The sequence below is a fragment of the Bombina bombina genome, chromosome 2 (assembly GCF_027579735.1).
Source record: "Bombina bombina isolate aBomBom1 chromosome 2, aBomBom1.pri, whole genome shotgun sequence".
In the NCBI taxonomy this organism is placed as follows: domain Eukaryota; kingdom Metazoa; phylum Chordata; class Amphibia; order Anura; family Bombinatoridae; genus Bombina; species Bombina bombina.
In genome coordinates, this window is record NC_069500.1 from 325,508,613 (window position 1) to 325,523,697 (window position 15,085).

Consider the following 15,085-nt stretch of genomic DNA (forward strand, 5'->3'; position numbering starts at 1 on the left):
CTATGTCTTAGGTTCCTTTTGCTGCTTGCCTGCCCTTCAGATGTCACGTGAGCTCTCTGCTGCAGTTCATCAGATCCAGATAAAAAAAAAAAGTCCCTACCTTGGTGCTAATTACATCATTCCTTATACAGGGTTTTAAATGTAATGATTATATTGGTAGTGGATCACACAATGTAAAAGTACAGTTAAGCCACACAAAACTGAATTGAAAGAAATACAGATACTATTTTAGTGCAATCTCAATCCATTGAAAATCATTTAAACATATATTAGATCACGCAACAACACTTTCAGTTGTAGAGAACTGTATCCATCATTGAATACAAAGTCAGCTCCAGCCTGTACTGCAAAGTGGGAATCAGGTTTTAACAGCAGCAGAAACATTAAGATATGTTTTTTATCATAGAGGCAGACAACCATTGTCCTTATGCGTTGCTGAAATTGGATACCAGGAACAATAAGAGCCCACAGCTTGTAGCAAAATGACTACAGTCCAGATGGTCCTGCCTAAGGGAAACACAAACTGGAATCTACTTGTGTACGTCTGTCTTTCAGATTGTTTGTTGCTTTGGTTTTTTTGGTGTTAGTCTATAGATGTTTAATAATGCATCTCCGACTAACAATTTCCATTTATTTACCAGGAAGGAAAAATGACTTTATGGGCATTTTCTTAATCAATGTGGCAAATTATTATAAATAAATATATATATAATAGAGAATTACACTAAACACAGAGTGAAACAGTAACTGTTTAAGCAGCTAAGGTGTATTTCATTCATACATGGGGTAACAGAAGAAAGAAAGCCAATATCTACATAAAATATCACTACCTCCCTACTCATTATAAAGGCTTAGTCCACAGATTTCACTTGATAATAATGTAACATATTGCTTCTTACCCAAGCTCTGAGGCTGATCAGTAAGCCTACACCAGGAGTATTTCCCATTGGCTTTAATTAGTTATTGCAGCAACATCTGTGTTAACTTATTTAACAGCTTACCAAATTGTTAGAAAGTTCTATCATCCAACAAAATATATCAGTAATGTTACTGACAGATTTGGTCTTTTAATATTTTTCTCCCTCCTGTTATTGTTATGTAGCAACAAGTATTATGTTTTATAAAACATGAGTATAAGCTGAGACATCTTCCATGTTAAATCATATGAGCAGAAAATAAGGTCAGCAATGCTTTCCAAAACAAAAGTGTGTTTCTCACAAACCACTCTCTGTGCCTAATTTACATATCTAGCCCAGAATTATTCTTGCATTGGATACTCAAAATCAGTAGCAGTTTCCCAGTATTGGCAACAGGGCAAGTTCTCAAGAGATATATCAGTATCAAACTGTACTTTTATTCTGGCATCATGTGCATTAATTATAACATCTCTAAAGAAACACATTGTAAATTTCTGTTAGTGTTTTCATACATATCTTACACCTGAGTCTTTCCTTTTTGATAGCCCTTTGTGTTATGTTAGCTATTTTCTTACATTTCAGAAAACAGAAGAAAACTAAACACACACACACACATTAATCTGTGTCTGACAAAACAATTGTGATTTTTGTTTTACCCACTATTTTGTTGACATATATCAGAAAGAACAGATGGCCAGTGTATTGCATATCTTATGATAAAAGGGATATGAAACCCAAATGTTTTCTTTCATAATTCAGATAGAGAATGCAATTTTAAGCAACTTTCTAATTTAATCTGGTTATCAATTTTTCTTTGCATCTTTATTTGAAAAAGCAGGAATAAAAAAAAACAACGTTTTTGTTTCAGTACACTGGGTAGCACTTGCTGATTGGTTGCTACCACTTTTTATTCCTCTCTGCAACCTCAAAGGTGGCAAGATAAATCACCCTGACACTCGCTCGTTTGGGGTTATAGACATCCCCTGCTCTAGTGCAATTGTTTGTGCCAGAGCAGGGGGAGGCCTTGCACACTTGTGAAGCATCCTTCATTAGAGTTTGCCATGCAATAATAAAGTGATATTATGTGATAGAGTGCTTTATAAGTTGACAAATGCTTGCATGTTATATATAAGCTCCCACAAAAGCAGCTAAACATATAGATAATCAACCACACATGTGCACTGCCAAGTAGTTTCCAGTTCATAAGTTGCAATGCATTACAGCTTTGGAGTAAAATTTAACTATGTATTTAACCCATTTGTGGGCCTTAAATACATAGTTACATGCAAGTGTGTGTGTTATGTGGTTATTTATATTTAGATTGGATTAATGTGAAACTTATTACAAACAGGCCTTTAAAGAACATTTTTTAATAGGGTTTCTGCAACTTCACATAAAATCAAAATATCTGAGTTCAGTAAAATTAAAGGGACAGTTTACTCAAAACTTTTCTCCCCTTTAATTTGTTCCCAATGATCCACTTTACCTACTGGAGTGTATTAAATTGTTTACAAGTAGCTCCTTTACCCTTATATTGGCATTTGAAATTGTTGATTTAGCATGTGGTATCCCCACCTATTCTGAAAGTTTGTGGCCGCGCGTACCAGCTATAGATGAGCTTTGTAAACACAGCCAGCAGAAGAAATTTCACTCCCAGTGCGATATAGCAGAGATAAGGTAATAAAATGTTGATTTTCCATTGTTCTCTCAAAGTACTGGTGATTGTTTTAAGGACAGATATAAGATAAAGAAGCAGGTATATGTGCACAATGTGATACAGTAATGAGATCTAATTATACCTACAAGCTCAACCCATTTTATTAGGTTGTGGCTTCAAAACACAAAATCAGAGCTTTAATATACACAAATAAGCCTTAAAAAGCTAGTTTTCATACATTTTTTACTCTGCATTTGGTAAAAAAAGCAATTGTAAACACATTAAGGGAAAAACTAATTTACAGTATACTGTCCCTTTAAGCAGCTAATTCAGCATTGATTATAACAACTATTATGTTTGAAGGGAGTTTTTTCACTTGAAGGGATAGTAAAGTCAAAATTAAACTTGCATGATTCAGACAGCGCGTGTAGTTTTAAGACACTTTTAAATTAATTTCTATTTTCAAATGTGCTTCATTCTCTTGGTATCCCTTGTTGAAAAAGAATACGCACATATTCTACACTAGTGGGAGCTGGCTGCTGATTGGTGCCTGACCACATTTGTCTCTTGTGATTGGCTAACCGGATGTGTTCAGCTAGCTGCCAGTAATGCACCGCTGTTCCTTCAGCAAAGGCTAACAATAGAATGAAGTAAATTGGAAAGTTTTTTTTAAATTGTATGATCTATATCCAAATCATGAAAGAAAATATTGCAGTTTTCTATTCCTTTAACCCAGGGCTCGAGAACTCTGGGAGAGAGAGAGCTGATGGACCCCAAGGTTGGTCTGATGAAGGAGTGAATACCCTGAAACATCACTTTAAATAACATTGTGTTGTAGTACACTTGATAAGACCAGAGAGTGCTTTGTCTATCAGCTCTATTTACTACTCCTAGAACCCTAGCATATGAAGATTGCTTGTTAGTGGGAGTGCACCTATTTCTACATGAATACATTATATATATATATATATATATATATATATATATATATATATATATATATATATATATATATATAAAAAAAATCTTAATTTGCATTCTTCTTTAAGTGATCCAAAAAATTCTATATTATAATAACATTGCCCTGACATGTAAGCTATTTTTTAAGCTTGGATAAGTCTCTTATACTTTTCAAGTTCATCCTGCTAAAGGATTAGAGATCTGAAAAGCTAATGAGAAAAATGTTCAAATATTTGCTTCACAATTCTTCTTTTTTTCAGCCGCCCCTTTTACTTTAGAGAATCATCTCATGAAAAATCAGTAACTACAATACAAGTCTTTAGGAAATTTAATTACTCTCCCTACTGTAATGCTAACAGAATGCTATTTCTTATTTTAGTAACATTTGTGCAATGTATTCATTGTAGCTCACAATAACGAGATGCCAAAAATTAACCCTTTATTAAAGATTTGACTTTATAGACATTGTAATTGAGTATTCTGCCATGATATGACTATACATTGTATTTTATAAATAAAGCAATATGAGTGTACATTGCATACACAAAAGCAAATCTTACAGCATACAAAGGCAAGCAAATGAGTTAATGTTCTGCTAATATGATTTTATATGGTTTATTTGTATCTATTTTTCATGAAAAAGACACATTATGCTTAAAAGTACAGAAAATGTTGGAAATAATGTTTCATAATTCTGCAGCTGTCAAGTGCTTTACCCAAAACTGGTGCGCAGCACTACATTAAAGGGACAGTCTACTTGAAAATTGTTCTGTTTATAAAGATAGATAATCCCTTTATTATCCACTACACAGTTTTGCATAACCAACACTGTTACATTGATACATTTTACCTATGATTATCTATAGCTAAGCCCCTGCAGACAGCCCTTACCTTAGTTTATTTGTTTAGCTGTATGCAATCTTGCACTTTAGCCAATTAGTGCTGGAGGGTGTGAAACCATTATTATTCTCCACGCAACTGAGCACAGTTATCTATATGGCACATATGAACTAGCACTGTCTGGCTGTTGTGCAAGATTGTAAAAGCTAAAAAAGCACAGAGATTAGAGGCAGCCTGTAGATTCTTAGAAACAAGCAAACTTAGAAGTTATAAAGTATATTAATTTAACAATGTTAGATATGCAAAGCCTTTTAATGGGCAGTAAAGGCATTATCTAACTTTTTAAACAATAACAATAAAAATCAAGTAGACTGTCCCTTTAAGTTAAACAGCATGATCAGGCAAGCTGTGATTAGACAGCAAGATCGTGACACTTTAAAAAACTGCAGTGCTGAAGAGGATGGCTATAATGGAACGATAACAACAATTATGTCTGGATACGTGTATACACTGAAATGATTTTTAAAAGGTTTGGCTATCTTTATGATCAGTGTTCCTTCTAAGACCACATTTTGTGAGCAGCCAATCAGTGAAACAGTTAAAGGGCCACTGTAAGTAAATATTTTCTATGCCTGTTACTAACTAACTACCCCAAATACGCTTTTTATCAATAGCATTTCATTAACATATCTCTACCGTATATCAGAAATCTTGTCTGCAAATTTAATTGTTTTCCATACCCACTCTGCGGGTATCCTTTGCTCTGTACCAATCCGTTTACAATACCTAGGCTTCAAAATGGCGCTTTAAACACAATTTCATTGGTTTAAGTATTTTGAACATGCAGTGCTGAAAATAGTGGGCAGGATAACGTGACATCATCGGTGAATAAAAGATATAACTTTTAGAACGTTATGAAACTTCGTTTTGGAGAAAATATAGGTCAGTAGGTTTTAATTAATGTTTATTAACTTTAATATGTTAATTGTTTGGCTTAAAAATTATAACAGAAAGTAATCCTTTAATAAGGGACCCATACCTTGCGGTCTAAATTGTGTCATATTTGCTAAATGCAGGGTGCTGTTCCCTAATTAACTATCTTTCTGCTGGGCCTTACAGGGAATTCAGATTATGATACATAATTCTGCATGTAGTGAAAAAATTGTTTCCAATGTTTACTGTCCCTTTATGGTTCCCTGCAAGACTTGACCTGATTATAGAGAATAACTGGTTATTTCATATGTTTGTGTGCTAACAACCCCTAAATTGGCAAAGCACGCTGGATAAATGCTGAAACAGCAAAAGCTGCAAACTAACACTTTTGTTCCTTCAAAAACCTTCTTGGGGTACCATCTCTGTATTCCAACTCAACTACAGCAATTTCCATTTTATGTGTTTAGTCTATTTTTATATATTGTATATCTATGCTTATATACAATATACTGTGCAAATGCTTACATTTTAAATGTAATACTTGTCATGCAAAACTCAACAAGTATTTACTGGTGACAGATATAAAGAGAGAGAGATAGACAGAAATAATCAGAATACCCAGAATTATGTAAATATTTGTTAGTTTAATTGAATATTATAACTAGGCATTTCTGAGTTTATGCAAATTTTCCTTATACTACATTATGGTTGACTCTTCCTATAAAATGCTCATTTCACAAAAATATATATATATATATTATTTTCCAACCCTACATTTTCAAATCATAGCCTCTTGTTCATACTCAGTCTGTCTTCCTTAAAAACGAGAACCTCTTTGATGAGCAGTGTACACAGACAAGTCTTCACTCCAGCCTTATTGGTGGGACAAACAAGCTGTCATTTGGACTTCAGCCAACTGTAAGGTCTATCTAATCAGCAATGTAATCACATAACTGAATGTGCAGGACTTACTGGAAGTGAAGTATATAATTACATTTTCTAATGTTAAGAAATAAAAAGGTCATTCAAAGATTGATCTGTAGTCACAGTTCTTGGGTGCAAACTAAGCTGTGCAGCAGTGATCAGTTACAGCCCTACTTAAAGAGATATGAAACATTCTGATATTCTAATATAAAATATTTAAATACTGATGGTTAAAAAAAAGCTTCCTAATGTTTACATTCATTATTTATTTGTGTGTCTCCTATAGAAAGAAAAACCAACAACAACAAAAAAACACAACTTGCTTTGTGTAACAACTGTTTGTCCTACACTCCTAAGAGTGGCTGAAAAACCATGTAACCTAGGTTTCCTTCATGTGCTACAAATTGCCTAAACTAGCTACATACTAGGCAGATATTGTATAGAGCAGTGGTCAAACTCATTTACAGCTAGCCCTGTTGGATACAATTAAGACAAATAAGAATATATCAACCAGAGTTTTCATTTTTTTAAACAAATCATTAATAAAGTGTCAGAGTTAAATGTTTTATGTCACCCATTTTGTATGCTTTTTTTTTTCTCAATTTAGTACTTATTTGATTATATGAACTATGTATATATATATATATATATATATATATATATATATATATATATATATATATATATATATATATAAACTTTAAAGTCCCTTTAAGTCCCTTCTTAAAGTACATAATTATATGTCCCCTGTGCCAGACCAATGACATATGCTGTCTAATAGCCGCTGATAATGGTAACAATGGTCCAATTGGATTGTTCATTCTCAAGCAATTGTCCAGTCTTTCTTTTTTAACTCTGTGGAATTGATACATTAGCAAATATTTCTGATTATGAAACATATTTTGTTACATTGAATTTATTTTCTGTAATTGTGTCTGTTTCAACTACTTAAATGTCTGCAAGTAATTTACTTCAAAACTTGTTCTAAAATACAGAAAAAAACTCAGATTGACAAATATTTGCAAAACCTAGTTATATGATAAATAAATGGGATCTTATAGGTGCCAGTTAATACCAACATAAAGGGTATAAAACAAAACACTTGAATATGATGTTTTTGTGTGGTTGTGACACAATGCATTTCTTGCCACAGAGGTCAATAACTCTAGTATAAAAATGCTGTATGATGCATTTTGTTAATTGGAGCATTACGACTACAGTAAGAAATGTCTATAGATAGAGATAGATCCAGAAATTAACAGATCGTTGACACTAATGGTACAGATATGTATACTACACAATATACAAAGTCTATAAAATGTTGCATTGCTCTCGTATTCAACCAAGTGGCTGCACTGATCAGTACCAAACAGTCACACATGACAAAAATACAATTAATTAAAATAAATTACCACCTATAACGTTTTCTATAAGAAACACAGTAACATTACGTTATTTTAACCAAAATAGCACAAACATTGCTCTTTCTGCAAATTAATATTAAATCCAATATTGACCAATTTAGGAACTGCTTAAATATTAAAATGTGCTGCTGTAAAGAACTAGAAGATCACTATCTTGTAAGCTATTTTATCTTACTTTACATGATATCATAATGACACATTCATGATGCACAGTTCTTGCATGATAGGTATTGCTTTCAAAAGCTGAGAAATAAAACTGAAGAGTGTGTCGCAAACGAATTTGCCTTTTAATGTCCAAGACAGAGGAAAAGTAATGACTGCTGAAAAAAAGCCATAATAATAATATACCCTATAAATAATTACTTTATGTCCAGTAAAACTAACTCAGATAGGTATCTTAAGCAATCAAACATTGGTCCCACTACTTTTGTTTATCATTAACTTTCATTAAGGTTAAATATATTTTAAATGTGGACAACACTTGCTTGGGAATAAAAATAATATTTCAGTGAAACCTTTGCTTTACATAGAATGGCTTTACCTAGTCAATTAGAGTTTTGCACATAATGACTGACCCCTGTCAGGAAAACATCTAGTCATGCATCCAAGTCCACCCTTGTGTAACTCAACACGATCTTCATTCCACCACAACTATATTATTAGGTCACATTCATAAAATATGATGGGTATGAACTCTAAGAGAATAAGCCCTTGAAGAAGTAGCTCAAAACAATGTATAAAATGCGCTTTGTGTATTAAATAAAAATGTATGTTGTTCCTGCTAAGGGTACAGTGCAGGAGCCTACCGCATTGTATTCTAGCACAGGACTGGGCAGATAGTGCTAAGCATTCAGCAGCATAAAGGGAGACGTGCAGTACAAAGAAATTGGGCATAGAGAAAGGATGGGTTGTTTGAAACAAATCAATAACAGCAGAAGTCACGTATACCAATATAAATATGAAAAATACAGCATTTTTTGTTCCAGTGTCCAGTGCCATTAACCCCTTGGCTGCCAGAGAAGACTTCAAATGCATACAATGTGCTGTCTTTGTTGGTCAAACTGTCAAGAGACGGTTGAATTGGACAAAATAATCCCCTCCACTACATTTAACAAACAATTCATTTTAGGCTGATGGTGAACATAAATTATCAAATGTAATAGTTGCCTCAATTTAACTAAATTATTCAAGGCTCAATGCTTTTGACTTAAACAATATTAAAAGTTAATGTACACCTAAAGGGCAATATTGTCTGTCCTCATGCATCCCACCCCGTCACAATATAGTTGTCCTACCTTGGTAGCGGTTTTCTGGACGTGATGCTGGTAACAATAATACTCTCCCTTCGAGGAGTGGCCACAGCTTTAGAAGTTCCTTTCCAAAACTTCTCGAAGAGCTGCTTTTCCCCTTGCTGGACACTTGCCATAATCAAGGGAGGAAATAGAAGCAGCTACTCTTTCCTCTGCCCTTAACAGCTCAGCCTGGAGATTTCAGGAGCTGTCCAAATGCTGAAAGAGAGAATCCGCTGGTGATGGAGAGGAGGGGCTTGTTTTACCCCTCCCCTTGCTTTAGGGCAGTTGTCAGACTAAGGTCTACCAAAAGCCACAGCTTCTGCTCCTGAGTTTTAAAGCTGGCATAAAAATAATAATAATAATGAAGGGAAAAGAAATAGAATCAAGCAGTTCACTTATACCTCCCCTAGTAGGGGATTGGATAGCAAAAGCTTAGCATAGAGTGAGGGAGGGTAGTCAGTGTGTGTGTGGATAAGTCTAGGCTTTTGTTTTGTCTCATTTCATTCTGTGACGTTTAATCAAGGGCTTCAGCACCATCCCTCCTTTATTCACCCCACCACCCCCCTCCCTTTGTGTCTATAAAAAAAAAAACCTTCCCAGGCCTGCACCATCTGCATAACAAAAGCCTGCAAGCCAAGCGTGTGCCTGGTAGAATGGTCCAAGGTTCAAATTACTAGTGACCCAGAATGAATGGAGAGGATAGGAGGGTGCGGAAGAAACTCTTCTTTTCAAAGAAAGAAAATGCTCCTAGGGACCTTTTATACTTTTATCATGTAGGAATGTGCTTTAACATTGACTCTATAATAAAACAGTACTCTGTGTGATTTGATCTTTCAGCTACACAACAATATATTGCATATTCATAAGCAGTAACATAGAGATGTTACTCTAATACCGGTTTATTAGTGTGTTAGGTGATATTTTCACATCTGTCATTCTGCCTAAGGCAAAACACTTTGTACTATTCATAACCCAGCTTTTCTTTGAATCTGTGTGCGACCTTCTGCTGTACGTGAAGGTAAGCAACCTCCTTTGAAAGCTTAGCGTTATAGTATGTCAGCACTGCAGATGACTCTGGCATATTGACTGAGCCAATATTGTATTAACCTTATCTGCTGAAATATGCTACATGGAAATCCATTATGTGAATACAAATAAAATAGTACATTCTTCATACTGTGAAAGTGCTGCTTCCTTTTAAAATGTTCCCATAAATCAGGAGCACATAGCTGATCTGAAACACACACAGGTGCATTTCATACATGTAGTCTAGTGCTTTTTCCTCTTCATAAAAATATGCAATGCCCTATGAACTGTCACGTCCCAAAACGTATAATGTATTTAATTCACTTATGTATACACTGCCACACTCATGCATAGCTTATGTTAAAGGGACAGTCTAGTATAAATTAAACTTTCATTATTCAGATAGGACTTTTAATTTTAATCGACTTTCCAATTTACTTTCATCATCAAATTTACTTTTTTCTCTTGGTATTCTTAGTTTAAACTAAACATAGGTAGGCTCATATGCTAATTTCTAAGCCTTTGAGGGCTGCCTCTTATCACATGCTTTTTAAATCTCTTTTCAACACAAAGACAGACAGTACACGTGGGCTATATAGATAACACTGTGTTCAGGCACAGAAAGTTATTTAAGATCTAGCACAATACAATGCTAAATTTAAGACAATAGATAATAAACAGTCACAGTCATGTGATCAGTGGGCTGGAAGAAGGTTGTTAGATACAAGGTAATCACAGAGGTAAAAAGTATATTAATATAACTGTGTTGGTTATGCAAAACTGGGAAATGAGTAATAAAGGGATTATCTATCTTTTAAAACAATAACAATTATATGGTTGACTGTCCCTTTAAATTCATGTTAAAGGACCCTGAACCCACATTTTTTTCTTTCGTGATTCAGACAGAGCATGCAGTTTTAAGCAACTTTCTAATTTACTCCTATTATCAAATTTTCTTCATTCTCTCTGTATCATTATTTGAAAAGCAAGAATGTAAGTTTAACAAGCCGGCCCATTTTTGTCGAACAACCTGGGTTGTTCTTGCTGATTGGTGGATACATTCACCCACCAATAAAAAAAAGTGCTCTCCATGGGTCTGAACCAAAAATTGGCTGGCTCCTTAGTTAGATGCCTTAATTTTAAAATAAAGATAGCAAGAGAACAAAGAAAAATTGATAATAGGAGTAAATTAGAAAGTTGCTTAAAATTGCATGCTCTATCTGAATCATGAAAAACAATTAATTAATAATAATAATAAAAATAATACATTTGGCTATATTTTGGTATAATAAAACGAGTGGCACTCAGTATCAAAACAAGAGAATTTGAAATTAGTATACATTTTTAGAAGTTTTAAAGAGATTGTACTTAAAAGTTGTTTTTTGTTATCATATATGACAAATCTTAAAAATAATCTTTTTTTGTGACAAGAACAACTCCAAGAAACAAAGTGATGGAAAGAGACAAGCCTCCCTAAATCTGACATGAAAATAATATACACATCCAATACTGGAACAGGAAAAAACAAACAAATTAAAAAAATAATTCTGATACATTATTACATACCGTCTTTTAGATGCAACAAAAAAGTTTGAAAAGGAGCATATTTGGACTATTAGATTGCCCACTGTCAGAATTAGTAAACAAAAATGCAGATAAAGTGTTGTGCCACTAGATTTATCATTGTTACTTGATGATTTCTACTGGATCATATTTACTCCACTAATAACCTATGTGCTATATACTGGTCACTAAATAATAGATGCACCAGACAACTGATCACCATGACCAGCAGCCAGGGAATATAATATGTGTACCTATGTTGCAGAAATAACAGAGTTATAGCTTATAAAACCCAGCCATGACCCCCCAGTACTGATTAGCTAAGACTACTACTGTCCCATAGCCATCCAGTGGCAAAATGCCCTAATATCACTGTCTCAAACCACTGCACCTCAAATACAATATCAGTGGCTTTCCCCTGAAGTCCCAATAATGGCTGACCTTATCGCTCTAGAATATTTAAAGGGACAGTCAACACTAAAATTGTTATTGTTATTGTTTAAAAAGATACCTCCCATTCCCCAGCTTTGCACAGCCAACATATATTAAAGGGTTAGAAATCTTTCCATGTTTCAAGAAATAAAAAATTACATAATCAGAAAGTTCAACTTATATACTTTTAAAAACATATAAATGTACTTAGAAACGAAGCTTGCATATTTATAAAATGTATATTTTAATTTCTGTATAAAGCGGTTCCTGAGACAGCCCCAAATAGAGGGCTGGATTCACTGTTCTTGCATTGAAATCTATTAGCCAATCGCTTTTCAGCACTGGTGCATATATTTGAATATAAATGAAGCAGTTTTCCCATGCACATTCTTAATTCTGGGCATTCGCATGCGCAATGGAGATGTAACTGACAGTACTCCATATTTGATTTTCATATTTAACGCATCCGGCGAGGGATTGATGACACGGCAGCTAACAGTGGAGGAAAGAAGTGAGCTTTTCACATGCGTTGCTCTAAAACAGTTGTTAATGCGCATGCAGGACGCCATTACTCTTCTACCTAGGTAGAACTCGGCAATTTGTCTGCATGATTATAAAAAAGTTGGGTTTGGCATAATCAATTATTTCAGCAGCAATTTACAGGTAAACAGTAAAGATGAGCTAATACATCTTATTTGCTTATTTGATAAACTGGATACAATGTTTTTAAAAATGCAAAACTTTTTTTTAGGGTTTACTATCCCTTTAATATACTTTATAACATTTAAACCTCTAAATTTCTGCCTGTTTCTAAGCCCCTACAGACAGCCTCTTATCACCTGCTTCTTTATTTACATTTCACAACAGGAGACTGCTAGTTCATGTGGGCCATATAGATAACATTTTTAGGGTAAAGTGCAGTGGTAGGTTCAGCATATTGTGGTTAGGGTAAAGTGCAGTGAAGGGTTTGGCACATAGTTTTTAGGGTAAAGTGCAGTGAACGGTTCAGCATATTGTGGTTAGGGTAAAGTGCAGTGAAGGGTTCGGCACATAGTGGTTAGGGTAAAGTGCAGTGAACGGTTCAGCACATTGTGGTTATGGATAAAGTGCAGTAGTAGGTTCTGCACATTGTGGTTAGGGATAAAGTGAAGTGGTAGGTTCAGCATATTGTGGTTAGGGTAAAGTGCAGTGGAAGGTTCAGCTCAGTGTGGTTAGTGTAAAGTGCAGTGAAGGGTTCAGTACAGTGTGGTTAGGGTAAAGTGCAGTGAAGGGTTCAGTACAGTGTGGTTAGTGTAAAGTGCAGTGAAGGGTTCAGTACAGTGTGGTTAATTTAAAGTGCAGTGATGGGTTCAGTACAGTCTGGTTAGTGTAAAGTGCAATGAATGGTTCAGTAGATTGTAGTTAGGTTAAAGTGCAGTGAAGGGTTCTGCACATAGTGGTTAGGGTAAAAATCGGTCAGCCAGATTACGAGTTTTGAGTGCTATAGGGAAATTAACGAGCACCACAAAGTGGCAGTATTTAACCTCCCTAAAGCGCTGCTATTGCAAGTTTACAAAAAGCAGGCTTGCGCAGGAGATATGGTGGCGTTGAGCTCCATGCTTCACCCAAATACAAGCGCTGCTTTGACGTGCTCGTGCACGATTTCCCCATAGACATCAATGGGGAGAGCCGGTAAAAAAAACACAATTTATGCTTACCTGATAAATTTATTTATCTTGTGGTGTATCCAGTCCACGGATCATCCATTACTTATGGGATATTCTCATTCCCAACAGGAAGTTGCAAGAGGACACCCACAGCAGAGCTGTAATATAGCTCCTCCCCTAACTGTCATAGCCAGTCATTTGACCGAAAACAAGCCGAGAAAGGAGGAACCATAGGGTGCAGTGGTTACTGTAGTTTAAATTTAAAAATTACCTGCCTTAAAATGACAGGGCGGGCCGTGGACTGGATACACCACAAGAGAAATAAATTTATCAGGTAAGCATAAATTGTGTTTTCTCTTGTAAGGTGTATCCAGTCCACGGATCATCCATTACTTGTGGGATACCAATACCAAAGCTAACGTACACGGATGAAGGGAGGGACAAGGCAGGAACTTAAATGGAAGGAACCACTGCCCATAAAACCTTTCTCCCAAATATAGCCTCCGAAGAAGCAAAAGTATCAAATTTGTAAAATTTTGAAAAAATATGAAGCGAAGACCAAGTCGTTGCCTTGCAAATCTGATCAAAAGAAGCCTCATTTTTAAAGGCCCAAGTGGAAGCCACAGCTCTAGTGGAATGAGCTGTAATCCTTTCAGGAGGTTGCTATCCAGCAGTCTCATAGGCTAAGCAGATTAAGCTTCTTAGTCAAAAAGAAAAAGAGGTTGCCGAAGCCTTTTGACCTCTCTTCTGTCCAGAGTAGACAACAAACAAAGCAGATGTTTGACGAAAATCTTTAGTAGCTTGTAAGTAAAACTTTAAAGCACGGACCACGTCCAAATTGTGTAACACAAGGATGGAACAACAATCTCTTGATTGATATTCTTGTTAGATACCACCTTAGGTAAGAACCCAGGTTTGGTACGCAGGACTACCTTATCCGTATGAAAAATCAGATAAGGAGAATCACATTGTAAGGCAGATAGCTCAGAGACTCTACGAGCCGAGGAAATAGCTACCAAAAAAAGAACTTTCTAAGATAAAAGCTTGATATCTATGGAATGAAGAGGTTCAAACGGAACTCCTTGAAGAACCTTAAGAACCAAGTTTAAGCTCCATGGTGGAGCAACAGGTTTAAACACATGCTTGATTCTAACTAAAGCCTGACAAAATGCCTGAATGTCTGGAACATCTGCCAGACGCTTAACTAGCTGACAATCCTTTTTCCAAACCTTCTTGGAGAAAAGATAATATCCTAGCAATCCTGACCTTACTCCATGAGTAACCCTTGGATTCACACCAATAAAGATATCTACGCCATACCTTATGGTAAATTTTCCTGGTGACAGGCTTTCGTGCCTGTCTTAAGGTATCAATAACTGACTCGGAGAAGCCACGCTTTGATAAAATCAAGCGTTCAATCTCCAGGCAGTCAGCCTCAGAGAAATTAGATTTGGATGGTTGAAAGGACCCT

At 35.3% G+C, this 15,085-nt stretch overlaps 1 protein-coding gene across 1 annotated transcript in view; it reads right to left on the reverse strand.

Annotated features, from left to right (window-relative positions):
- The window catches only part of SRRM4 (serine/arginine repetitive matrix 4), a 164,651-nt gene extending 155,570 nt beyond the window's left edge, over nucleotides 1-9,081 (reverse strand). Inside the window, exon 1 of the mRNA XM_053699748.1 lies at nucleotides 8,951-9,081. Within this exon, the coding sequence (XP_053555723.1) occupies nucleotides 8,951-9,081 (131 nt within the window). The remainder of the gene's footprint in view (nucleotides 1-8,950) is intronic.
- Nucleotides 9,082-15,085: the final 6,004 nt, after the last annotated feature.